The following is a 27,639-nucleotide window of genomic DNA, read 5'->3' as shown; positions in this document are numbered from 1 at the left end:
AATATATTATTATTGAAGTACAGTCAGTTTGCAATGTTGTGTTAATTTCTGACGTACAGCACAATACTTGAGTCACATAGGAACATACATATTATATTCTTCTTCGCCATAGGTTACTACAAGATATTGAATATGGTTCCCTGTGCTATACAGTATAAACTTATTTATCAATCCTCCAAAATCTCCAATCTCGGTCTCTCCCTTTCCCCACTGCCACAATTATTTAGTGTAAGAAGTTTCTTAAACTAAATTTTGAATCAAAAAACATTAGACCAAATTACCTCCCCCCAAATTTAAAAAAAATTTTTTAAGTGTAAAAAAAAAAACCAGAACTTTAGTCCAGATACCCTCACTGGCAGGCAAGTTCATCCATTGGCCTTTGAGAGCAGGGACGCTTAATTAAATCACAGAACCTCTGTGATCAGGGGAAATCATGAGCCATCAATACCTGGAAATTACCTCAGTTCTTCAAGGGCTGCAATGTTCGATAACCACAGCAAAGTGGTCTCCGTGGCATAAGGAACTCTCTCATGCCATATCCATTGGTCTACATTTTCTAATTTAAATATTATGATTTCTCTTCCAAAGACTTCTAGTTTTTACCCTTTCTCCTGCTCTTATTTTCACTCATTGTGCTAGTTGCATGATACATTTTTTTGTTACATATGACATTTCATGTCCTTGGACCACACAGGATTCCTAGTACTTGGATCAGCACTTTCCCTGCCCAGCCCTGGAATTTCCAATGGTTGATTTGCATGTTAATGAATAATCAGTTTCTTCTCCTGAAATTGTATGCTCCCTGCCCTCTTTATATCGTAGATATAATTGATAATGTAATGTAAAATACAGAAATATGATGAGAAAAGAAAATTATCATTTCTATAAATCCTAAATTAATATCTTAAAAAAAAAACCTGAGGGCTATTAGGAACTATCTTTGTGTAAAAGTGATTGATGAATCTATTCAAGGTTTTATATATATATCTGAATATTTTCAACTTAGTATTTCAATATTTTTTAACATGGTTGGATTATTTTAAAGAACTACTTACTGTATATCCTTTTGGTTAATTGAAATTTATGAGAAAAAATGGAAAAAAAGTAAAGCCCCTATGATAAGAACTTGACCTAAAATAAAATGTGGGCAACTTAATGTATGTTAGTTTAAAATGATAGAATATTTTAAATTTTCATTTACATTTTTGTTCATTTGTGAGACAAATATATTTTACAAATTCTTACCTTTTCTCATTACTGACTCTTACTGAACATGGCCTGCATCTTTATCAACTTTTGTCTAACTGATTAGTATCACTACTGAAGTGATCATCAACAGTTTTTACTTTTATATTCTACATCTTAGTATATTTCATTATGGTTCAATTTTATTTGTGGCGTATTTCACTTATGTTATTTCATTTTTAAGAAATAAAATGACCTATCACCTGTGCCTTATGTGGTTTTAATTTTCCCCAAATTACAAAAAAAATAGATACTTGATGTAAGATGGCTGTCTGTTTTTAGCTTTAGATCTTTTTATTAGATCTCTCTGTGTGGTCAGCATTTAGCTCTGTTTTTTTCAACTAAGTCTCTAACATATTAATACAACAAAATACCTTATTTTCCCAACTACTTCACATTTTAAATGATTCCATGTTTGTGTTTACAGACATCTTGTATGTCTAATTGAACTAATTGTGGATCTCTATAGCAGTAAATTATGCTAAAACAATATACCATGTTCAAGGCAAATTCTCTTCATTGTATGTTTTAAACGTATTCATTTTTATTAACTTAAAAGTACTTTGAAGGTATCAGAGGAATTTTAGACAGATTGTCACCTGCATGCTGTTACATTAGCAAGATACACATTGTGTGAATTGCATTAGTTATGGTATTAGCTTTTCTCTCGGTCTGCAGCGTGTCTCTGCTGTTAAACTTCATTTAACCATCTATGATGAGGAGCATTTGCTTTTGCTTTACTATGCCTTACAATTAGTCTCATTTCAGTGTTCCTGGGCAAAATTTTAATTTCCTTTATTTAAGATAATCTTCTTTATCAATTAAAAGAAATAATGCTTATAGACACCAAATCTCCCTTTCAGCACTTTGAATATATCATGCCAACTGCTTCTGGCCTGCCAAGTGTCTACAGAGAATCTGATTTCCTCGTGCGGATTCCTTTGTATATGACTGTTTTTCTCCTGCCTCATTTATAATGCTCTCTTTAACTTTTGTCATTTTAATTATGATATGTCCTGGGGTAGGTCTACTTAGGTTCATCTTGTTTGGGACCCTCTGTACTTCCTGTACCTGGGTATCTTTCCTTTTTCATGTTAGGTAAGTTTTCAGCCATAATTTAGTCAATACATGTTCAGTCACTTTCTCTTTCTTCTTCTGAAACGCCTATAATTTGAATGTTGAAATTCTAAATGTTATCTTGGAGGTCTCTTAGGTTGCTTTCATTTTTGAAAAATGTGCTTTGCTTTCTGCTGCTCTGATTGGGTGATTTCTAGTCTTCTCTCTCCCAGATCACCTGTGCGATCTTCCATATTACTTATTGTGCTATTCATTACTCCTAGTGTGCTCTTTATTTCTGCTATTGAATTACTTATTTTTGATTGTGTGTTTTTTATATTTTCTAGTTCTTTTTTAAAATGTTTAATGCTAAGTCAATTCTTTTTTCTAGTTCAGTTAATATTTTTATTGCCAATGTTTTTGAATTATTTATCTGGTAAAATGTTAATCTTTATTTTTCATGGATTTTCTCTTGTTCTTTCAACTCAGCATAGTTCCTCTGCCTTTTCATTTTATGTAACTTCCTCTGTCTCTGAAAAATAGGTGAAACAGTTACCTATTGTGGTCTTGAAAGTGTGTCCTTATGTGGGAGTGTCCCTACGCAGACTGTGTGTACCTAGTGCTTTTGGAGGGAGGGCTAGATTTGATGTGGCTGCCAGTCAAGTCTTTCCTTAGGGTGTGCGGGCAACTATTAGTAACCAGGGCAGCTGGAGATGGAGGGGCTAGAGCCAGCACCCAGCCTGAGGTGCAACTTCCTCTCTGCTCAGTGGCCATCACCGCCTTGTCAGGTGTGTTATTGGAACAAAAGCCATGGGGGCTGGGCCAGGGCTGGCTCTTTTCCCTTTAAGTGTTTTTTCTTCCCTGTCCCCAAACTGAGACCCTTGCCCCAGAAGAGGGGAGTGCTGAAGCAAGTGGGACTTCTGTGCACAGAGAAGCCAGGTGGCTGCCTGTATAGGCATCCATGGCTACACTGAGGTGCAGCCCAAGGTCAAGTCTGTTCCCCTGTTGTGGCTGTCCCAGGTCAAATGCTGTACTGTCACATGGTATGAGCGAGCCAGAGCATTGGCCTGGGTCGGTCAGGGGTGCACTGGACTGGGGCACCTGGCAAGCAGGTCATGTTAAACTCAGCAGCTGCTAGAGCAGACCTCCCTCCACTCTGCCTTGGGGACAACACCCTGTGGTCTCTAGCAGGGGATAGTGTCTCCAGCCACCACCACTCCCACTCTTTAGTGATACCACTCCACAGGGGAGGAGCTAGGCCTGGGTGGCTTTCCTGCATATACGGTGAAGTGGATGAGCCGTAGCCAAGCAGCTGCCATCAGAAATCTGGGCTGTGTCCGAGGCACCAGTGGAGGCGGTACCAACAATGCTGCTGAAGTCCCACTCAGGCTTTTGCCCAGGACCGGGTCAGCTCTGCATCCCAGGGTTGAGAGTTTCCCAGCTCCTGGCTGCCACAGACACAGTGCCATGCTGCAGCATGCAGTCAGCGGGGCCAGAGCATTGGCTACCCCCTGGCTGGGGTGTGTGTGAGAGTTGCTAAAGCACAGCTCTCTTTGCCTGGGCTCAGGGGCAGGCGGGGGCATGTACACTCCTCTCAAGCAGATTCCAGGCTTCTCCAGGCTCTCCAGATGTCACTGTGGTTTTCCAACCAGAAGGAGGCTTGTCTCCACCACACAGACCATAGGGAAGCCAAGTCTGAGGCTTGACCCACTCATTCCCAGGATGGGAGTGTTGCCTGGGCAATTTCAGTGTCCTCCAATTCCCACGGTCCTGACCCAGTCGCTTGTCTTCCCACCCCACTCAATTATGTGTGGCTCTTTCTTACAGCCTTGGTTGTGCAGGAGCCCTTCTACCGGATTCCAGTCAGTTTTCAGTGAGAATTGCTCCACATCTAGACGCGTATTTGATGTGTTCATGGGAAGTGAGTGCCATGTCCTCTTACTCTGCCATCTTGATCTCCTCTCACCTGGTCCTTAATGAACAAAAGCAACTAAATGAGAAATGAATGTATTTTGTTCACAGGAACAAAGAAGGCCTCTTCCTTCCTGAGTAAGAGGGACGACGACTGTCTCTCTCTCTGCCTAAGCTAGAGCTGGACTCCTCTGAGCTCTTCCCCACTGGACCTGAACCCCTGTCCCATCCGTGCAGGACCTGCTTAGCCCAGCTTTATAAAGAAACCTGCAATGTCAGCTTAGTAATAACCCCACCCTTGGTATCTGATCTCTCCAGCTTTTTTTCCAGCAAGATTCTTGCTCAGTCAGTTTAGCAAGAACCCTTGCCTACCCTTGATGTTTCCTGTTAGTAATTTTCCATCCGCTGACCCCTTTACTCAGCTCCTTGGCTATAGATCCTCAGCTGTCTTTACTGTACTCAAACTTGAACGCAGTCTTTTCCCCCATATTGTAATAGTGTTGACATCTATCCCAATAGTCCTGAATAAAGCATTCCTTAGCATTTTAACAAGGGTCATAGTATTGTCCTTAAAAATGTTAAATCCATTTCGGTCAAACCCGAACATATTTTCTTAGCTTAAAAAAATTATTTAAATGAAGGTACTAGGGATCGAAGCCAGGAGCTTGTGAATGCTAAGCATACACCATACCACTGAGCTATACCAAACTCCCCAAAAGTGAACATACTTCTGTGGGCATGGACAGAAGATGGGAGGGTCCTTACCCATCTCCCAGAAATGGCACCTACAGGGCCATCTGGGCACTGAAGAACTTCCATCATACATGTATCCTCTTCAGCCCTCTAAATCCATGGGAAGAATGAATAATATTCCCATTTCAGACCTGAGGAAATGGAAGCCAAGTGCTAAGAGGGGGATTCCTCAAAGTCACAATCACAGAGGGGGCTCAGACAGAATCCACAGGGAGGTCTCAGGTCTCTGCAGCCCCCTCCCCTGCCTGTGGTTTTGTCCAAGGGGAACATATGGATGGTGTCAGAGAGGTCTGAGGACTCCCGTTTCCTCCTCATGGAACTGGGGGAGGGCACTTAGGGTGTTCAGGTAGAGCAGGAAACAGAAAGGTCAGGTACGGCACTGGGATTGAAGGGTTTTGAGGTGGTAACAGGTGGGCTGCAGGTGCAATCCAGGCACAGCAAATGGACCGTTTCTAGGGAGGAAACTGAGGTCTCAAGAGGGTGGGTCATATGTTTTTGAACTCCCAGCAATGAACAGGGATTTGAAATTAAATGCCAGGTTGCCCGGTTCAGGATATGGGGAGTCTGGTCACTGCACTCCTCTTTCCTGCCCAAACTAGCTTTGGTGACTCAAAGAACCCCCTGTCTATCCAGACACTCTGTCCCTCTACATTGAGAGCCCTGATCACATCTCCACCTCATGGTCATCTACAGGCCTAACTCTTCACCGGGAACAAATACTGATGGCTTTCCCTTTAATATACCTAATGTACCCAGTGCTCACAAACTATTATGATTCCCATTTCTGAAAGGAACAGTGTGTAGCTCAGGTTGAAGGACTTCCTCGAGGGCACACAGCTGCCAGGCCACTGACGAGCATGGTTCCTCTGTATGGGTCCACTGGCTTCTTTTCAGCCCCTCCCAGTAAGGACTGTATCTGCTTTGTCCAGATCATTAACCAACCAACCAACAGATGCAGACGGACGTCCGCATCTCCACCAGAGACTCCAACTCCACCTCACACACTGCGCACCTCGTTCCTACAAACACCCTCCCTCTTCTGAAGTTCTTTACACAAACAGGTCCAACCGAGGCAGCCCCAACAGGGCCATTCGTTGCGGGAGTGCAAACTTGGGTTAACAATTGCAATGATTGCTTTTACCAAATCATATTCTCACCTTTATGTAAGCACATAAGAAATCTATAATCAAAACCAATGTTCCCTGTATTTGTCTTTATGCTACTACCTCAAAGCAAAATGTCTAAGCACAGAAGACTAAACTCTCAGTACCAGTCACCACCTTATCTACGGAACTTAGCTCAGTTGCCTGGAAGCTGCCGAACTAGCAGGATATGCTACAAACTGTCTCCTCGCCGTGAAAAGCAGAGACATACTTTGCTTGCTTTGCTTAGTTTGAGGTCATAGGTTCAGAGCTGCTTGTGCTTGTGGAAAACCATAGCTCATCCCCTGCCCTAGCTGCCAGGACACGCATCACTCATCAGGCGCAGGTGCATCGTGTGGGCTGCTCCTCCTGCTCACAGAAGACTGACTGAGCCCTCAGCTGGGAACGGCTGGGCTGCTTCCCATGCTTACATGATTTCTGATCATTGTATGGAGACTCTGTGGTGGTCTGGTTTTCATTATCAATTGTTTGAAACACTGTAACCTTGCTCATGATTATCTAAGGTTTAAAATAACTGTTTGTATTATCAACACTGTAAACTAAGTTAAGATTATAATGTTTCTGTTTCTCAGGAACTGAAACTGCTGACCTGCTTCCCTGCACGTACACCACGCCCCTTACCCATTCCTATGACGTATTTCACTTTGATTGTTTGACTATTCTCAACAAACACAAGAGCTTCGGAGGAGCTCGGGGAGTTGGTCTCCAGCTCCCTCTCAGTGTCTTGCCTTGATAAAGTCTTGAGTAACTTCGTTCTTCTGCGGTGGGACTTTTGCTGGACAAAACTCACAACTGGTGACCCCAATTTGCAGTGATGATAACCCACAATCCATGTCATACCATATGTGACACAGGCCTCCACCGCCAAACGTAGTGATGGGTTTCCAAGGTCCTGTCCATCTTCATAAATCCACTTCAGGATTTCCCTGATGCCTCACTTCCCAGTTGCCCCCATCACTATTCCAGGAACTGTGAGGGACACTGAAGGACTAAGAATGTCCATTCTGGCCCTCTCCCTACCCAAGGCTCTTCCTCCTAACCTTCTCACTCATCACCCCACTGCTCCTTTGACTCCACAAGAAACATACAAATCACCAAACGATAGTTGTTAATTAGCAAAAAAAAGTGTCATCCTCTTCTTGGAACCCACACTTTAGCAACTTTATTCCAAATGCCAAGGGAGGAATGCAGGTTGACACCTCCCACAAAGCCCTTAAAACCCCACTCCAAGTCCCCCTGTCTCTCAAAGCTGTGCACATGTTGCCTCCAGGTTGTGCCAAGATTGTTTCCTGAGTCCCTGATCTGATCCTCTTCAGTGCATCATCAAACCCGCAGTGACGTGGGAGTTCATTTCAAGTCAGTCTATACGCTCCTCACACGTGATCCACAGGGACTGTGTGTGTGTGTGTGGCCCACACACATTGTTGGGTATCCTTATCACATGCCTGTTCCACAATCTCCCTGGAGTGTTTGTGCATATGTGTGGCCACATCACCTGTGGTAGGTCAGCAATTCACGTATTTCTGCAACAGGGGCTCACTTCTGTCACACATCCTTTCAGCAGTGGTACATCAGTTTGTAGGTCCAGGCTGCACTGAAGGGTGCTGGCACTCAAAATCTGTCAGTGTCCCAGGCTATGCTGATATACACAAATAATTAGAATACTGTTATGTGTAATAAAATCCTGGAGTTATGAAAGGGCTCTATTTCAGAAATGCATTCTAAGAAGTTATGCATTCAATGACATGACAGCTGGGATTGTAAATTAAAAAACCACTAAGTGCATGATGATACAATCCACACAAAAAATGAACATGAAAATGATAATGATTTAAGACTGGGAAAGATCCATCAGGATTCAAAAAAAGTCATTCCATTATATACATATTTGAAAATATTCATTACAGAAGTGGAGTTTGTTCTTGTATCAATATTTTAATGAGGATCAACTAGAAATGTCAAGAGGAAACTTGGTTTCAGGGGCGTACACAAGTGTCACAACATCTGAAGGTACGTTTTGTGTGCACGCAACTTGAGTCAACCATACATCTACTAAACTGTTCTAAAAACAAATATGCAAAACCTGTCACTTCATACCCACTTTACGATGGCTTATTAGCTATGACCTTAAAACCCTTTATGGCTGTTGTATCTGTATGGTGGAAAAGTAATATAACAGTGGGCCACTGGCAATGCTTCCCAACTCCCACGTTCAGTGACATGTCGGCAGTTAACTGGCTACGGTGGGAGCATTTACCCCAGGGACGTTGGCAAACACTACAAACCCGGGTTTAATTTACTGTGTTATTACACGTCCAGACTTAAGAGAGAGGGACTATATTTTAGTAATGCAGATTTATCTTAAATATGTATGCCTGTGGCTATTACATTGTGTGTAATACAAAAATTGAGGGGAAAAGTGAGAAAATGTTCTTCCAGAATTCGATCTCACAATTCCATGCAGAAAAGAAGTCATTCACATTATTGAGTCAAACCCCAAAGACACTGTTTTTACCCTATTCCCCTACTTGTCAAAGAAAGGGAAAGTAATCCAAATTCACAGAATTAAAGCAGGCAAAACATAGGGGTACAAATGACCAAACACGCAGGCGAAAAACAAACACATGAGAAAACACAACTTCAAGGCTTCTGGAAGAAACATAAAGTAGGGTTTTATATTCTCCACGGAAGGGTCCACCTGCATTCAATCTCAGCTTTTACGCTAAGGTTGGTAAAGTGTGGGTTGTGAGGTGGGGGAAGGCAAGTTCCTCCTGAGTAACCACCATTATCTGGCGATTTACATTTTTCTGGTAGGGTGGAAGGAGGAGCGGGGCGATGGGTAATGGGGTTAAGAAGAGCCTTGGGGGCTGAGGGCCACAGGGGACATTCTTATACCTTCAGTGTCCCTCACAGAACTCAGCAGTGTGACCAGGTCAACTGAGAACCAGGGGAACAGGGCATGCAGCAGTGGGTGTAGGAAGAGGACTGAGAGGATCTTGGAAATCACTACATACAGTCCGGGAGGCCAGTGTCACATCTAAGGTAACATGATGACCCTGTCTTGGGTGCCTCAGCTGGTGCTGTTGTCCCTGTGAAGAACTTCAGAAGAGGATGTTTGCAGGAAGATGAGCACTGAGGGAGCTGGAGAGGCACCATGGGTATGGGTAGTTAGCAGTACACAGCAGATGCATCTGGGCAGATGGGAACCTGGGAGTCCCTGGTGGAAGGGGCAGTAAAGAAGGCAGTGGAACCCTGTCATCAAAGGCCTGGGAGCTGTGCTCCCTCATGCAAGTACCTCAAACACCTGGAACTACAGACCCCTCCTTTCAGAAATGGGAGTAATAGATTCTGAGTACTGGGTACACTGGGTAGATTATTCACAGGAAAGTCATCAAAGTTGGTTCCCAGTGGAACTACTCCTGTCCATGAGCGTGGGACAGGGGTATGAGAGGAGCTCTCACGGTGAGGGCCAGACGGTGTGAGGAAGGACAAGGGGTTCTTTGAGTCCCAAAAGCTAGGTTGGGAGGGAAGGAGGAGTGCAGTGACCAGACTTCCCAAGCCCTTAGCCAAGCAACCTGGCATTGAATCACAAGTCCCTACCCATTGCTGGGAGTTCAAAAGCAGACGACACACCCTCTCTGGGCTTCAGTTTCCATTTGCTGCACTGTGCCTGCACCTGCCCCCTCCCTCCTGTTACTACCTCAGACTCCTCCAACCCCAGTGCTGTCCTCATTCACTGCATTCACAAGGCCCTTTCTCCAGTGTGAATGCTCTGATGTTAAATCTAGTGGCTCCTTTGGATAAAGAATTTATCAAATTCCTTACACTCATAAGGCTATTCTCCACTGTGGATATTCCTCTGGGTACTGAGCTGTTGGTTTAGCTAAAGGATTCAATGCACTCATAAGGCCCTTGCTCTAGCGTGAACTCTCTGATGATAATGGAGGCCAGATCTATCAGTAAAGGACTTCCCACATTCACTGCACTCGTACGGCCTTTCTCCACTGTGAAGTCTCTGATGGTAACGGAGGCCACATCTACTGATAAAAGATTTGCCACATTCACTGCAATCATAAGGCCTTTCTCCATCGTGAACTCTCTGATGGTAATGCAGGCCAGACCTATCAGTGAAAGATTTCCCACATTCACTACAGTCAAAAGGCCTTTCTCCACTGTGAAGTCTCTGATGATAACGAACACCAGACATAGCAGTGAAAGATTTCCCACATTCAGTGCATTTAAATGGCCTTTCGCCAGTGTGAACTCTCTGATGGTAATGGAGGCTAGACCTATCAGTAAAGGATTTCCTGCATTCACTGCACTTATAAGGCCTTTCTCCGCTGTGAAGTCTCCGATGGTAATGGAGGCCGTATCTACCAGTAAAAGACTTCCCACAGTCACTGCACTCATAAGGCCTTTCTCCGGTGTGAACTCCCTGATGTTGAATGAAGTGGCACCTTTGAGAAAAAGATTTACCACATTCCTTGCACTCATAACGCTTTTTTCTAGTGTGGATTTCCTTATGGACACTGAGCTGGTGCCTTTGGCTAAAGGATTTCCCACATTCACTGCACTGATAAGGCCTTTCTCCACTGTGAATCCTCAGATGATAACGAAGGCCAGACCTCCAAGTGTAAGATTTCCCACAATCACTGCACTTGTAAGGCTTTTCTCTACTGTGAACTCTTTGATGTGTAAGGAAACCAGAATAGTAGGTAAATATTTTCCCACATTCACTGCATTTATAAGGCCTTTCTCCAGTGTGAACTCTCTGATGCTGAATGAAGTTGCATCTTTGAGAAAAAGATTTATCACATTCCTTGCACTCATAAGGCTTTTCTCCAGTGTGCATCTTCCTGTGGGTACTGAGGTGGTGGCTTTGGATAAAGCATTTCCCACATTCGCTGCACTTGTGAGGCCTTTGTCCAATGTGAACTTTCTGGTGCTGAGTAACTGTACACCTTTGGGTCCAGGCCTTCCCACATGTGCTGCACTCACAAAACCCATCACTACTGAGGACTCTCTCATCCTCAACAAGTATGTCTCTGTGGTGGGAGGCCTTCTGGCATTCGCTCCAGCTGGGATGACTTTTTCCACTGTGAAAAACAGCTCCACATTCACTACTGTTGTTTAGTTTCTTCCTGCAATTAGTGGCCTGTTGCTGAAGACCAGTGCTGGCCAGGAAGGTCTTCCCAATCTCCCTGCAGGTAAATGGATCCTCTGATACATGAACTGTGCAGCTCTTCAAAAATGAGGGTCCCCCCATATCACACCTGAAGAGTTTCTCTGTAACCAGCTGCCTCTGGGGCTGTTGAAGGTTTGCAGTGAAATAGAACTGCTTCCCACATGCTCCACACATGTATGCTTTCTGCCCGCTATGTGTTCCCTGGTGTTCAGCCAAGTGCAGGATGTCTCTCAGAACTGGGACACACATCTTACAGGACTGGGCCTTCTCAGGAGACACACCTGCCCCGGAAGTCCTGATCTGTGACACTCCTTCTACAGATACCCTCCGTTTAGAAGGTATCTCTTCACCCTCAACTCCATGCCAAGAACCTAGAAACAAAAATATTATAATGTAAGTGTTGACTATATTGGGCGGGAGTGACTTGACCACAAATGTACCTCTGACACATGAAAGAACCAGTCCACAGGATTGTGTTCAGGAAATCTTGGAATCAAACTGAGGAAGCAGGTGCTCTGCATTACTGGACCTTAAGGTCACAAAATTGAGGAGGCCTCAGCACAGGACACAAGGACTGGATGTGGCCCAAGAGTGAAAGGCACGATCTACAATTCACTCCTGTCAATGGCTTCTACAAGGACCACATCTGCTGGTGACCTGCAAATACTGTGCAGAAATGTATGTCATAGCCCCAGAAAATCTCCCTGGAACAGGTAGCTGGTGTTCAATGAATATTAAAGGCTACGTTTGTGTTTCAGGTCATAAACAAAGCCAGAAAGTACTATGGTGAAAACACTGCAAAGAACACATGAGATAAGTGGTCCAGAGAGGCGACAGGGAATTAATTCCAGGGTGGAGTCAGAAGAAGAATGAGAAGTAGCAGAAATGACCATTCTAAATCAGAAAGGATGACAGAAGTGGTCTGTGGCCACTGGCAATGGCACTAAAACAGCAGTCAGACAAGACAGGTTCCTAGTACGACTTCAGCAGAGACCTGACATCAAGCCCTTTCCCAGCTGCCATTCATCTTGGCCAGGCTACCCGTGAGCTCTTTTTGCTGAAACAACAGTCATGTCCATCCCAGGAGCACCAAGGACTCTCCACCTCCAGCTGAATGACTACATGGGACACAAAGGATACAAGTCCTAAAGGAAAGTCAGGACAGGTGAGTGGCCAACGCTAGCCCAGAGGAACTCAGCTCACAACAAAGGATGCATGTTTAAACATTACAAAAGAACCCCTAGTTCAGCCAGGGGGAAGCATGCACTCCATCCAGCAAAGTGTCAGGAATCCATCTCCCCACCTAAACAATTGTACTGGCAGAATCTAACTGATGTAACCATTTTGCAACTCTGGAGTCTAATATACAGTGTCCCAAATTCCACTAATTTCAGTCAAGTTCAGCTCTTGGCATGTAGGAGTTCCTAATTCCACAACCCAAGTCCCGTGGCAGGTGGCTGTGCACATGTTCCCAGAGCAGTCTGCAAGCAGCCTGCAGGAGCCAGAGTGGGCACTAAAAACCTAGTCCTTCAAATACGAGACATGTGCACTCTGACTGCTGCTTCTGAAGGCAGAAGTGTGGCACAGGGAAACGGCTACTGTTGGAAACTGTACCACCACTATACAAAGCCCCTCCCCCTCTGGCTGAAGCCAATCCAGGGGATTTAAAGGGTCAGTTTCTATACTCATGCTCTTCATTTTTCTGATTTTCCATTTTGGAGAGCGAGATATTCAAGGACTAAGACACTCAAAAGCAACCTCTTATATGGGAATTTTAAAATGACAGCACATCCCCAAGGAAAGGCACACTGAAAAGACTTTGTTTCCACCTCATTAGTATCCAGGAAAGGGATACCCTAAAAAACATCACAAGAAAGAGAATCCCCCTGCCTCATGCAAATCCTGGTTAAAGATGAGAACAGAACCTCCAGAGCTGCAATGTTGTAAGATACAAATATTCAGTTTTCAACAACAAAACGTCACAAGACATACAAAGAAACAGGAATGTATGATGAACTGAAGTGAACATAACACATCAACAGCAACTGTAAGTTCTGAACAGGTACACAAAGAACATACAATGAACTGATTAGAAAAAAGACTTTAAACAACTGTCTGAAAGATGCTCAGATCATTGAAAGAAACAAGTGGGCTGAAAAAAAAATATTGCCTGAATGTAATGGTAATAACAATAAAGAGATAGAAAGTATAAGTACTGTAAAGTAGAAAACTTGGCAGCTGAAAATAGAATTCCCAAGGTGAACAAAAATCACTAGAGGGAAACAATGCAGAAAAACATTCCAGATTTGATGAAGGACATAAGTATAAAAATCCAAGTACCTCATGAACTCTAAGCACAATGAACTCTGAGCCCCACAATGCAGAACACTGTAACAAGTCATTAAAAAGCAGAGATGGAGAATCCTGAAATCAAGAGAAGTGACTCATCACAGAAAAGGGAACCAGAAAAACATTACCAGGTTTCTCATCAGAAATCCTGGGAGACCAGAAAGCAGTGGGCTGATAGAGTCAAATCACTGAGGGAAAAATATCCTGCCAACCAAGAGTCCTAGATCACGCAGAAGCACCCTTCAAACATGAAGAAGAAATTAAGACATTCCCAGGTAAACAAAAGCTGAGGAAGGTCTTTACCACTAGACCTGCTCTGCAGGAAAGGCTAAAAGGAGTCTTTCAGAGTGAAATGAAAGGACACTGGTGAGTAGTTCAGTTATTTCAAGAAATAATGATCTTTGAACGTATGTACAAAAAGAAGACCAGATTCACATAGAGAAGAAAGTATGGTTACCAGTGGGTAAAGGGGATGGGAAGGGGTAAATTGGGAATTTGAAACTTGCACCTCTTGGGGAGTGAGGGAAATGTTAGCTATCTGGATTGCGGTGCTGGCTTCATAGGCATAAGTATCTACCAAAATTCATAAAATTGTACATCTGAGACATGCGTAGTTTACTGTAGAGCAATTATACTACAATAAAGATGTTTTTAAAAAAAGTAATAGTCTTTGGCAAGGGTAAGTCCATATAAAATTATAAAAGCTACTACTTTTATTGTAATTTTATAACTGCACTTTTTGGTTTTTTACATTATTTCAAATACTAATAGGCCTTTTAAAATATTAGTTCCAGTTTAAACATACAACATATAAAAATGTAATTTTGTGAAACCACTAACTGAAAATGGTGGGGACAGAGCTGTACATAAGCAGAGATTTTTTTAAAAATGATATTGATGGTAAGCTTGTATAAATTTCAATTAGTATACTAGAGCTTTAGGATATTAAATGTAATCCCCACGGTAACTACAATGGAAGCTATGTAATTTACACAAAGGAAATGAGAAGGAAATCAAGACATTTCACTACAAAAAAATCAGCTAAATACAAAATGAGTAAATAACAAAAAATAAAGGACAAGAACACTCTAAGGAATATAGAAAACAAAGCAAAATGACAAAAAGTACCTCTCATCAGTAATTGCTCTAAATGAAATTGGATTAAACTCACAAAGCAAAAGACTAATTGGCAAAACAGATTTTTTTAAAAAGATTCAACTATATGCTTTCAAAAAAAGACCAAAATGTTGAAAATAAAAACTCAGAAAAAGGTATTTCATGCAATAGTAACCAAGAGAATGCAGAAGTGGTTATTATTAATAGCAAACAATAAAGATTTTCTGTCTAAAACTAGTACAAAGGGGAATGGTATATTTCAACAAGAGATTCAACTTAAAATGACACAATAATTATAAATATATGCATACACCCAGTAACAGACCTTCAAAATATATGAAGCAAAAACTGACAGAATTGAAAGGAGAAATAGTTCTACAATAATATTTGGAGACTTCAATACTCCACTCTCAATAATCAAGGGAAAAATAGATTTAATTAGATAAGAATCATACAAACTATCCTCTCCAACCATAATACAATGAAGATAGAGGTCGGTAACATACAGAAAACTGAAATACAAATGTGTGGAACTGAAACAACATGCTCTTAAACAACCAATAAGTCCAATAAGAGAATCACAAGGAAAATCAGAAAATCCTTAGAGACTAATGTAAACAAAAATATAACATACTAAAACCTTACAGGATGCAGCAAAAGTATCACTTAGATGGAAACTGGCAAGTACAAATGCTTACATTAAAAAAGAAATGTCATGAATCAACAATCTATCTTTACAACTTGAGGAACTACAAAAAGAACAAACTAAACAAACCTTTCTGAAAAGGAAAATGATAAAGATTAGACAAATAAAATAGCCACAACATTCTGTTCTTCTTAACAAGGGCTACCCTCAGTAGAAACTATTTAAACAGGGCCTAATCTGCTGTGGTTTTACCAGAGCCTAACTCATCTTGGAAAAAGGAAATATCCAGCTCCAGCCCCTTCTACCCATCCTGTCCCACTTAAGGGAGTGGAACATAAATTGAGAAGCACTTGTGAGGTTTACAGTCCAGACACAGAGGCTCATTAAAAGATTGAAAATTAAACATACTATGAATGCTTACAGGACTATGCATGTTTCCCTCACCACATTTTATCAACACACCAATAAAGACCTATTTACAATGGTTCCTTTCACCAAATACATCATGCTAGTTACCAAGAAAAAATTATAGGGCACACTAAAGAGCAAAAAACAAGTTTTGAAGAGACAAGAAGCTTCAGAACCAAAACCAGAAATCACTGGGATGTTGTAATGATCACATTGGTGATATAAAACAATTATGATCAATATACTCATTAGAGCAGCAGACATTACACAAGACCAGAAGGGCGATGAAGTAAGAGGTAGGACATTCTAAGAAAAAAACCAAAAAGAGAAGTCAGAAACACCATAAAAGAAATGAAGAATGACTGTGATGGGCTTATTCACAGACTGGACATACCTGAGGAAAGAATCTCTGAGCTTGATGTTATCCTAGGAGAAGCTCCCAAAATTGAAAAGGAAATAGAAAAAAAGATTAAGAAAAACGAACAGAATATCCAAGAACTATGGGACAACAAAAAGGTCTAACATACATGTATGGAAACATCACAAGGAGAAAGAGAAAAAGAAACAGAAGAAATATTTGAAACAATGATGGAGAATGTTCATGAAATTAACATCAGGCACCAACCCACAGCTCCAGGAAACTCAGAAAACACAAAGCATGCTGAATCCCCAAAAAACTATACCTACGTATATCACATTCAAATGCAGAAAAAAAAATCCTGAGAGAAGCCCAATGAATAAACACCTTACCTATAGAAGAGCGATAAAAAGAATTTCATTTGAGTTCTTCTCACAACTCATGCAAACAAGAGAATGGAGTGAAGCATTTAAAGTGCTGGAGTTGGGGTGGAGGGGGCATGTTGAAAACCATACTACCCTAGAATTGGGTATCCAGCAAAATTACCCTTCAAAAGTGATACTGAAATAAAGGCTTTCTTAGACACATGAAAATTGTGGGAATTAATTAAAAGAAGTTCTTCAGAGAAACAGAAAATGATATAGATCAGAAATTTGGGTTCCACATAAATAGAACAGAGAATGAAAATATTTCAATGACATGTAACTGACACGTAACACTGTATTTGTTAAAGTGTACAATATGCTTTGATGTATGTATACATTGTACAATGATAACCACAGTAAGTTAACATCATAATTACAATTTTTTTCTTGTGATGAGAACTTTAAAGATCTACTGTCTCAGCAACTTTCAAATATACAATACACTATTATTAACTACAGTCACTGTGCTGTGCATTACAACCCCATCGTACAACTGAAAGTTTGTAGCTTCTGACACCATCTGCACATTTCTTTCACACACTCACCATCATCTGCTTTGGCAATTACTAATCTGTTCTCTATATCTGAGTTTGCTGTGTGTTTGTTGTTGTTGTTTTTTTAAAGAGTCCACATGTAAGTGTAATCCCATAGTACATCTGACACTTGAACAACATGGGCTAGAATTGCATGGGTCCAATTATACATGGATATTTTTCATCACATACACACAGCATTACACGATGTGTGTGTGGATGAATCCACAAATGCAAAGCCTCAGCATCAGAGGGCTGACTGTGGGACTTCAGCATCTGCAGATTTCAGTGTTCAGGGGCTCATGAAACCAGTCCTCTGTTGAAACTGAGGGATAACTGTATTTGTCTTTCTCTGTCAGACTTATTTCACTTCACATAATGCCCTCAAGGTCCATCTATTGTTGCAAATGGCAGGATTTCCTTCCTTTTTTAATGGCTGAATATTGAAAAATACTCCGTATGTAGCACATTTTTGTTATCCATTTATCCATCAATGGACTCTTACATTGTCTCCATGTCTTGAATACTGTAAATAATCCTGCAATAAACATGAGGTAAAGATATCTTTTTGAGATGATGATTTCATTCCCTTTGGACTGGATAAATAAATACAAAGAGGTAGAACTGCTGGATCATGTTATTCCTTTTTTAGTTTATCTAAGATTCTCCATACTGTTTCCCATAGTGGTTGCAACAATTTACATCAACACTGCACAAGAGATCCCTTTTCCCTACATCTTCACCAACACTTACTTCTTGTCTTTTTGATAACAGACATAATAGGTGTCAGGTGATATCCCACTGTGGTTTTGATTCGCATTTCCCTGACCATTAGTGATACTGAGCACCTTTTCACATAGCTGTCTGCCTTTGCATGTCTTCTTTCAAAAAAAATCTGTTCAGATCTAACAGATGACAGTTTGTGGAAAAGAACAATGGCAAAAAGGTACTCCATTACATATTTTTATATACCCACACTTAACATATGCCTAGGTAAAAGTAAAATGCATGACAGCAACAATACAACGGGGAAAAGAAAGCAACTAGGATTTCTGTTTAAGTTACAACATATCCAAACTACTCATGAAGCCATATAATGTTACTTGAAAGTGGACTTCAATTAGTTGTTAATATATATTGGAAACTCTAGGGCAACTACATGAAAAAATGAAAAGAAAGAAGTATAGCTGATAGGCTAACAAAGGACAGAAAATGCAATCACTAAATGCTGGATTGAAACCACTAAAATAAGAGTGTAAGAATAAAAGAGAAAAAAGGAACAAGGAAAATGAATAGAAAATGATGACAAATACGTTAGATATTTATACAACTATACCATTAATTAAAAGTAGTCTAAATATACCAATTAAAAGAGAAATGATCAGAGTGGGTCAAAACACAGGACTTAAGTCCTCCAAGAAACCTACTTTAAACACAAAGATGCATATAGATTAAAAGTAAACGAATACTGCAGCAAAAACCATCTTAAGACAGAAGTTGATATCTATACAGGCCTTCCTGAAATAACAAGAATCTCAAATAAACAACCTAACCTACCATTGGAAAAAAAATCACAAAAGGAAGAACAAACAAAACCTGAAGTCAAATCTCAATATTCATAGCAGCACTTTTTACAATAATCAAGACGTGGAAGCAATCTAAATGTCCATCGACAAATGACTGGATAAAGAAGCTGTGATATATATATACAATGGAATATCACTCAGCCATAAAAAGGAATAAAATAATGTCAGTTGCAGCAACATGGATGGAACTAGAGATTATCATACTAAGTTAAGTCAGTCAGAGAAAGACAAATGTCATATAATATTACTTATGTGTGGAATCTAAAAAAAATGACAGGAATGTATTCACAAAAGAGGAAGAGACTCACAGATATAGAAAACAAACTTACAGTACTGGGGTGGGCAAAGAAGGATAAATTGGGAGTTTTGGATTGGCAGATATAAACTATGTACAGAATAGATAAATAACAAGGTCCTACAGTATAGCACAGGGAACTATATTCAATAGCTTGTAGTAACTTTTGGCGGGGGAGAGGCAAGGTAGTTAGGTATAATTATTTTTAACGGAAAACTAGGGATTGAACCCAGGACCTTGTCCATGAGCTATACCCTCCCCCTGGCTGGTAATAACTTGTAATGAAAATGAATGTATGTCTGTGTCTGTGTATATACGTATATGTATACATATATATACACACACACGTACACATATATACATACAGCTGAACCATTAAGCTGTATAACAGGAACTACTAATACAACATTGTAAACCAACTATACTTCAATTTTTTTAAAAATGGGGGGAAAAAACTCAGTAAAAAAATAACAACCCAATTTAAAAATGGGCCAAAGACCTTAACAGACACCTCATTAAAAGAGAATATACAGATGACACTATAGCATATACAAAGATGCAAGGAAATGCAAATTAAACTCAAAAGGAGATACAATCACATACTTATAAGAATAGCCAAATTTCAAAAACTGACAACATGAAATGCTGGTAAGGATATGGAACAAGAGGAATTTCATCCATTGCTTGGTGGAATGCAAAACTGTACACCCCATTTTGAAAGACACTTTGGTAGTTTCCTACAAAACTAAACACATTCTTATATCATCCAGTAATTATACTCCTTGGTATTTACACATAAGAGTTGAAAACTTACATCTACACAAAAATTTTCACAGGTGTTTAGAGCAGTTTTATTCCTGGCTGTCAAAACTTGGAGGTAATCAAGAAGTCCTTCAGTAGATGAATGGAGAAACATGGTACATCCAGATAACGGGAACATTATTCAGAACTAAATGCGAAAGAGCTATCAGGTCATGAAAACATCACGCAGAAAACTTAAATTCATGCTACTAAGTGAAAGAAGTCAAAATGAAAAGGCTCATACTGTATGATGCTAACTATATGACATATTAGAAAAGGGAAACTAAGGAGTCTAAAAAAATCAGTGGTTACCAAGGAGTACAGGGGAGGAAAGGATGACGAGATGGAGCATGAAGGATTCTCAGTGCACTGAAAAATTCTATATAATACTATAATGGTGAACATGTCATCCTACATTTATCAAACCCCAAAGATGAACACCACCAATAGTGAACACTAATGCAAACTTCAGCTTTTGAGTGATAATGAAATGTCAGTGTAGATTTATCAATTTGAACACTCCAGTGGAACACTTGATTCAATGCAATCCCTATCAATATTCCAAAAATCTTTGAAATTGAAAACCTCATCCTAAAATTCATATAGACTCTAAAGGGATTCCATAGAGACAACACAATTGTGAAAAAGAACAAAGTTGTAGGACTCATGCCACCTGATTTCAAAATTTATCAAAAAGCTACAGTAATCAAAATAGCACGCCAGTGGCATAAAGATGGATATATACTCCAATGGAAAAGGATAGAGAACAGACTCTAAAAATGAACCCTCACACACATCATCAAATAGTTTCTGAAAAGAGGACCATTACCATTCACTAAGGACAGTCTTTTCAACAAAGGGTACAGGGAAAACTGGATATCCACATGTACAACACTGAAGTTGAACCAACCTTACCTAACACTATATACAAAAATTCATTCAAAATGTACCAAAGGCCTAAACATAAGCGCCAAAATGATAAAATTCTTAGAAAAAAACAAAAGAGAAAAACTTCAAAATGCTGGATCCACTTATGATTTCTTGACGACAATAACAAAGGCAGAAAAACAGAAGAAAACATTGACACACTGGACCTCATAAAAATGATCAATTTTTGGTGCATACCTTTAACTAACACAACATTATTTGTCAAATTATACATCAAGAAAGATGGAGGAAGAAAGAAAAACACTGAACAACTTTTGTACATCAAAGGACTCTGAACATAAGGGAAAAGGCAACCACAGAATGGGAGAAAATATTTTAAAATCATGTATACAACAAGGGATTAATATCCAGAATATATAAATAAAACCTATAACACAACAACCAGAAACACAAAGTAATTAAAAAATGAAAAAGGATTTGACTAGGTGTTTTCCTAAAGATACACAAATGGCACAACTTTAGGGGAAAATCATAAAATGGTAAAGATATACTACTTCACAGAAGTAGAAGAACTGAAACCTTGGAAAAGGGTCTTGCAAGAACAGCTTATGGTCTGTTTTAGTAATGACCATATCACTGCCTACAGTCTGTTGCACAATCAGGCACAAATCAATGTCAGATAAAGGAATGGAGCAAAACTTAAGTACCATGGAAATGGACAGTCAACTGACCAAAGAGAGGACAAGAAAGGAAGGATTTATCAGGCTGAGCGCAAGACTACTGACCCTCAATCATTGCCTGCAAGATGCTGGGTCTACAGAGCAGGGATTCACTCAACATAGCCACTGTAAACAGAGCACATCCCCAAGGGACTGAAGTAGGAAGTAGCAGCCATGGTCTAGATGTGAAAAGGATAGAGCTGTCCAAGGGGAAAAGAAGAAAGGCAGTTCAGGGGACAGGGGCAGATGTGAAGGCCTTACCCAGCATGGATACAAGGGCAAAGTTCTCCAGCATGACATCAAGGTACAGACGTATATGAACCTCATCAAGCAGACACCATTCCTCCCGGGAGAAGTACACAGCCACATCCTCAAAGGTCACACTGTCCTGCTATAACGGGGACAAACAAAACCATGAACAGTCTCACTCCTGAAAACCCACGACCCATCTTCCCACACATCTACCCTACTGCCCAACTAGATGGAGCCTTGAGACCTGGGTAAGAAAACCTTCCTGCCCTGATCTGAATCTCCCATGGCCTCCAGAATACAAAGGCAGTCATTTCAAGGCTAATTCCTCTTCCCCGCTGTCTACTCCCACCAGAAAAAAAAAAAAAAAAAAGGAGACCACCAGTTAGATAAACCAGCTCAGCCTCACTTCAAAGCAGTTCCAAACGCTCATACTGGTTCCAGTAATAACCTTCCACACCTCCTACTATTAGCGTTGGCAAATGGGGACCCTCTACATATAACCTGGCCTGGATCCAGGACCCTGAGCATGGGATTCTCCAGGGTCCCCAAACCAAAGGGCTAGCAGAATAGCAGCTGAAAACCTCCCAAATACAGAGAATGTGTGGGTGGCGGTCAGAACAAATGAGAGGGTGGGACAAACTTCACTGAGCAAAACTGCTTCTGCAGCCCTGGGAACCTGTAGGAAAAGGAAGCCCACGGAGGAAAGCGACCACGGCGGCGCTCCGGGGGCCAGGCCTTCCTGGACCTCTGCCCGGTACCAGCCAGGGAACCTCCACACTTCAATCCTCAGTGTACCTCTTACCAGCTGTGACCTGGGAGAAGCCACAACTGCCCTCTGCCTCCATGTTCTTCCTACATTCCTTGATTCCTTTGAACAAGCTTTGGAGTATTTTAAAAAACCTCGCTCAGATCGTGTCCTTCCTTGACTCAAAACTCTCCACGGCTCCCAGAGCCCTAAGAATTAAGATACAATCACTCCTGCACCATTCCAGGTGCAAGTGGGCCTCAAACTTTGTTCCTCGGAGAGACAAGACAGACTCCAGGTTCCCCGAAGTTTCCGGTTCACTTGCCTCTCCAAGCCCCACCGACACCGCAAGACACTGGTGGGCAGAAATAGGGACCCCGTCCTGAAGGCCTCACGGTCCTGGACCAGGGGCCTGGGCTAAAGAGACGGAAACAGGCGCCCCCCGCTCGGGGCGTTACTGTCTGGGTGGGAAACGGGCAGGGGAGAACCCAGAGCAGCAGCACTTACCTGAGCCCCGTCCCTCAGCGCAGCCGCCACCATCCGAGCCTCTGCGCGGAGCAGAGTGGCCGCAGCCGAGTGACCGGGTCGGCTCGGCACCGATACTCCTCGCAGGCGGCGGTGTCCTCCACCCTCACACCAGCCCCCGTGTTGCGTTGACAGAACCTTCTCCTGCACCTTCTAGCCCGTCACCTCCCTCCCTTCACGGGAGACGCAACTTCCTGACCAACCTAACGGACCCCACAGCAATCAAAACGTCGGCTACGAGCACGCCGGAAGTGCCGCTCCAAGAGGTTTGCCCCTCCGGAGATGTCCCCTTTCTGGATTTTCATTGGATAACGTCATTGACCTTTAGCGAACGACATTCTGGGTAATGTAGTGGTAAGGACTCAGCGAATAGCGCTTCGCACGGAAATCACCCAGCAGTATGCCAAGCATTACCGCGAGGGGCGCTGGGAAATGGGCTCTAGGGAGAGGGAGGGGCTCCATCCTTTTTAACCCGACGGGACAACCAGGGGGAAGAGGAGATAAGAGAATTGAAGTCTTTGGTGCTATTAGTCCCTGAAGCGTTTGGACAATCTCTCAGGCTCCGTGAAGTCTTCGCAAGTTCACATCCACTGGAAACTGAAAGCAAATACACATTTTTCTATTGCTCTTGAGATGCATCCAGCCTGAAGTGTGAAAGTCATTTTGAAAGTTTTGGTCAGGAACAGGAAAAAAGGCAGGCAGGACTGTGACTGGGAATATGGAGAGGAGATAATGGGCAGCCCTGAAGCAGATGGACAAAGGGGAAAGCACTGTTTCTGGTCCCACCGAAGAGGCTCTCCTGCCTGTATAGTCAGTGATAGTGCCCAACTCAGGGAGAAACGCTGGTGTACGTATGAACAGGCCACCCACGAAGGCAGTTCTCTTGCTCTTTGCACCTCCCCTGCTCCACCACTTCCTCCTTCACCTACACCCGACTCATCTGACGCACCTTCCCTCTTAATCAGAGAGCCTAATCAGTAAATAAATGCCTAGTACTTCATCCCAGCCCCGGCTAGTTATTTTTGTTAATCTTTAGATCAGAAAGTCTTCATTTTGATATTTTATCAGAGGGCGAGCTGAAAGTTGATGAGCCAACCTGACCCCAATTCCCTCTAAAGCTTGTAACCTTTCTCTCCCTCAAATACGGAAGACTACTGTCACATGCTGCCTGCTGTCTGTGGGCCACAATGTGGTGTCCCTCCAGGACCTTCCTTTGGATAAGTAAAATCCCTTCCCTATTAAACCAATGGTGTCTCTGTCGCCATCTCTGGGCTGTTTCTTAACTCTTGAAACTGGGCCATTACTCAACAACTGATCTATCCTTAAACATTAAGTTGTTTTGTACTTGGAATATAAAACTGTTTTACACATGTACGTTTGTTCTTCAATATACACTGCAACGTTGAATGAATAAAATATCTGAATGACTATTGTTAATAAAGGCGCACTTTAGTGATCAGTAGCACCAAAGGCTCTCAAAGCAAAATGCAACCTCCCTCTGCCACGGTTCTCCATGAATCCCTCGCCCTCCTTAGAAGTCATTTCCCAGTGCCTCCGCGGTGCTCCTTGGCTCTTTTCTGGATGATTCCAGTGTGGGGCGCCCTTCCCTGAGACCTTAGCACTACATTACCCAGAAGATTGTGCGCCAAGGGGCAGCGACGTTAGTCCAATGAAAACCCAGAAATGAGGCGTTTCCGGGTCAGCGAACATTTCGGGGAGGGACTTCCGGCGTCTACTTGGCGGCCATTTTGGTTGCTGTGGAGTCTGTTGGCCACGTGAGAAGGTCGCGTGTCCCTTGAGGGGAGCGAGGTGACGGGCTGGAAGGCGCAGGAGGAGGTTGTGTGCGCGCTGCACGGGGGCGGGTGTGAGGGTCGGGGACACCGCCGCCTGCGAGGAGTGTCGGTGCCGAGCCGACCCGGTCACTAGACTGCGGCCACTCTGCTCCGCGCAGAGGCTCGGATGGCGGCGGCTGCGCTGAGGGTCGGGGCTCAGGTAAGTGCTGCTGCTGCGGGTTCTCCCCTGCCCGTTTCCCACCCAGATAGTAACGCCCCGAGCGGGGGACGCCTGTTTCCGTCGTTTTAGCCCAGGCCCCTGTCCAGGACAGTGAGGCCTTCGGGACGGGGCCCCTGTTTCTGCCCACCAGTGTCTTGCGGTGTCGGTGGGGCTTGGAGAGGCAAGTGAACCGGGAACTTCGGGGAACCTGGAGTCTATCTTGTTTCTCCGAGAAACAAATTTTGATGCCCAGTTGCACCTGGAATGGTGGAGGAGTGATTGTTCCTTTATAATTAGGTCCCTGGGAGCCGTGCAGTTTTGAGCCAAGGAAGAATACGAACTGAATTAGGCTTTTAAAAGTATTCTAAAGCCCGTTCACTGGAAGGGCGGACTCTAGGGGGTGATAAGAACACTGAGGCAGAAGGCAGTTTTTGCTTTTCGAAGGTCACAACTGGTCAGAAATAGCACTGAGGAATGACTCAGGGAGGTTATGTTGCTCCAGGAAGGCCTGAGTCCCTAGCCATCGCCACGGTTAGTTTCCTCGTGGCTTCGCTTTTCCCACAGACTTCCAGGGCTGTAGAAGCACTTTTATTAAGTGGAGTTTGTCCCCATCCCCCTACGCACACATTTTGTGTATTTGAGATGCCTTCGCGTGTCTTCACCTGCCATTCTTCAAGCCCTTTGGTTTGGGGACCCTGGTTAATCCCATGCTCAGGATCCTGAGTCCAGGATGGGGAATATGGAGAGAGTATGCGTTTCCTACCACCAATAGAACGTGCTGTGGGTTATTGCTCGAACCGGTTCCAGTAGGTGATAACTGGTTTCAAGTGAGGCTGAGCTGGTTTAGGTAATTTCTGATGGGAATAAACAGCAGTGAAGAGCAGGAGTTAGGTTTGAAATGAATGCCTGTGTATTCTGGAGGCCATGGGAGATTCAGATCAGGGCAGGAAGGTTTTCTTACCCAGGTCTCAAGGCTCCATCTAGTTGGGCAGTAGGGTAGATGTGTGGGAAGATGGGTCGTGGGTTTTCAGGAGTGAGACTGTTCATGGTTTTGTTTGTCCCCATTATAGCAGGACAGTGTGACCTTTGAGGATGTGGCTGTGTACTTCTCCCGGGAGGAATGGTGTCTGCTTGATGAGGTTCAGATATGTCTGTACCTTGATGTCATGCTGGAGAACTTTGCCCTTGTATCCATGCTGGGTAAGGCCCTCACACCCATCCCTATCCTCCGAACTAGGCTCTTGCCCGTGGGGAGCTCTGATTTCTCAGTTCTGTACCGTGGGCACTTACTTTTTTCTTCAATTCCCTGGGTAGTTGCTGGGGTTACTATGGTTCGGCTGAGTGCATTCTTATTGCGGGAACTGCTGGTGTCCCAGCAACATGCAGGTAGTGATTGAGGGTCAGTGGTCTTGCGCTCAGCCTGGGAGATCCCTCCTTGCTTGCCCTCTCTCTGGCCAGCTGACTGTCCAGTTCTTTGGTATAGAAATTTTGCTCCACTCATGTACCTGACATTAAGCGGTGCCTGACTGTACAACAAACTGTTGTCATTGACATGGTCACTACTAAAGCAGACCTTGAGCTGTTCTTGTAAGACCCTTTTCCAAGATCCCAATTCTACATCCCCACCAGCATCTGTTATTTTCTCTTCTTTGGGTACTTGTCCTAACTGGTGTGAACTGGTGTATTTTTTACCATTTAGATTGCATTTCCCTAATGATGTGGTTATTGGCCATTTGTATATCACTTGAAAAATATCTGTTCAAATCCTTTTTCATTTTTATACTTGCTGACTATTTGATGGTTGTGTTATGGGCTTTCTATATTCTGGATAATAATCCCTTGTTGTGTACATGATTTTTAAATATTTTCTCCCATTCTGTGGTTGCCGTTTTCCTGTATTCATAGTGTCCTTTGGTGTACAAAAGTTTTTCAGTTTTTTCCCTTTTACCCATATCTTTATTGAAGTATCATTGTTTGCAACTATTTTCTTTCATTCAATAGTTTGTCTTTTTCTTGTGCTCATGGTTTCCTTTGCTGTACAAAAGCTTTTAATTTTAATTAAGCCCCATTTGTTTGTTTTTGGTTTTATTTCCATTACTCTAGGAGATGGATCCAAAAGAAAATTGCAGTGATTTATGTCAAGGAGTGTTCTACCTATGTTTTCCTCTAGGAGTTTTATAGTTTCCAGTGTTACATTTAGGTCTTTAAACAATTTTAAGTTTATTTTTGTATATGTTTTTAGAGATTGGTATGAATTTTCTATTTAACATTTTGTCTGATCCATTCTGAGTTACTTTTTGTGAAGGGTGAAAGGTTTGTGTCTAGATTCTTTTTTTTTTTTTTTGTATGTTATGTTCAGTTGTTCCAGTATCATTTATTAAAGACTTAATCTTTTCTCTGTGTATTGCCTTTGCTTATCTGTCAAAGATTAATTGACTGTATTTCTATGGGTCTATTTTTGGGCTCTCAATACTGTTCATTGATCGATTTATCTATTCTTTCAAGAATACCACCCTGGCTTGAGGACTAGATACTAATTTGGGGGGAGGGGCAGGGGGAGGTGATAAGCTTTATTTATTTATATTTAGAGGAGATGCCTAGAGTTGAACCTAGGACTTCATGCATGCTAAGTTTACGCTCTTGCTCTTGAACTGTACCCTCCCCACTAATTCCTGAAATTTAGTAGTG

General features: G+C 42.3%; 2 protein-coding genes across 7 annotated transcripts in view; one reads left to right on the top strand and one right to left on the bottom strand.

The window, feature by feature from the left end:
- Window positions 1-1,782: 1,782 nt before the first annotated feature.
- LOC123618809 (uncharacterized) lies at window positions 1,783-23,202 on the bottom strand. Of its 4 annotated transcripts, XR_012509334.1 has the most exons (4): window positions 22,942-23,202; window positions 21,699-21,828; window positions 4,978-11,684; window positions 1,783-4,273 (listed from the first exon to the last, which is right to left on the bottom strand). XR_012509334.1 is itself a non-coding variant. In XM_074370923.1 (3 exons), the coding sequence occupies exons 1-3, from the start codon at window positions 22,972-22,974 to the stop codon at window positions 10,030-10,032; spliced, it is 1,818 nt and encodes a 605-aa protein (XP_074227024.1). In that variant the 5' UTR covers window positions 22,975-23,202; the 3' UTR covers window positions 1,783-10,029. The 4 variants fall into 4 exon arrangements, 3 of the variants coding, with proteins under 3 accessions (XP_074227024.1, XP_074227025.1, XP_074227026.1); XM_074370923.1 differs by having other exon boundaries at window positions 1,783-11,684; XM_074370924.1 differs by having other exon boundaries at window positions 1,783-11,684; window positions 21,699-21,825.
- Window positions 23,203-24,687: 1,485 nt separating this feature from the next.
- The window catches only part of LOC105074426 (uncharacterized), a 34,644-nt gene continuing 31,692 nt past the window's right edge, over window positions 24,688-27,639 (top strand). Inside the window, exons 1-2 of one of the 3 annotated variants that reach the window (XM_074370916.1) lie at window positions 24,688-24,951; window positions 26,025-26,151. In XM_074370916.1, coding sequence (XP_074227017.1) covers window positions 26,044-26,151 — 108 coding nt within the window. In that variant the 5' untranslated portion in view covers window positions 24,688-24,951; window positions 26,025-26,043. Of the gene's footprint in view, window positions 24,952-26,021; window positions 26,152-27,639 lie in introns of all 3 variants that reach the window. The other 2 variants (XM_074370915.1, XM_074370917.1) reach the window with 2 other exon arrangements.

This window comes from Camelus bactrianus, chromosome 9, assembly GCF_048773025.1.
Source record: "Camelus bactrianus isolate YW-2024 breed Bactrian camel chromosome 9, ASM4877302v1, whole genome shotgun sequence".
NCBI classification, from domain to species: Eukaryota; Metazoa; Chordata; class Mammalia; order Artiodactyla; family Camelidae; genus Camelus; species Camelus bactrianus.
The sequence above is the reverse complement of the archived record's forward strand: the minus strand, read 5'-3'. Positions and strand labels throughout refer to the sequence as shown.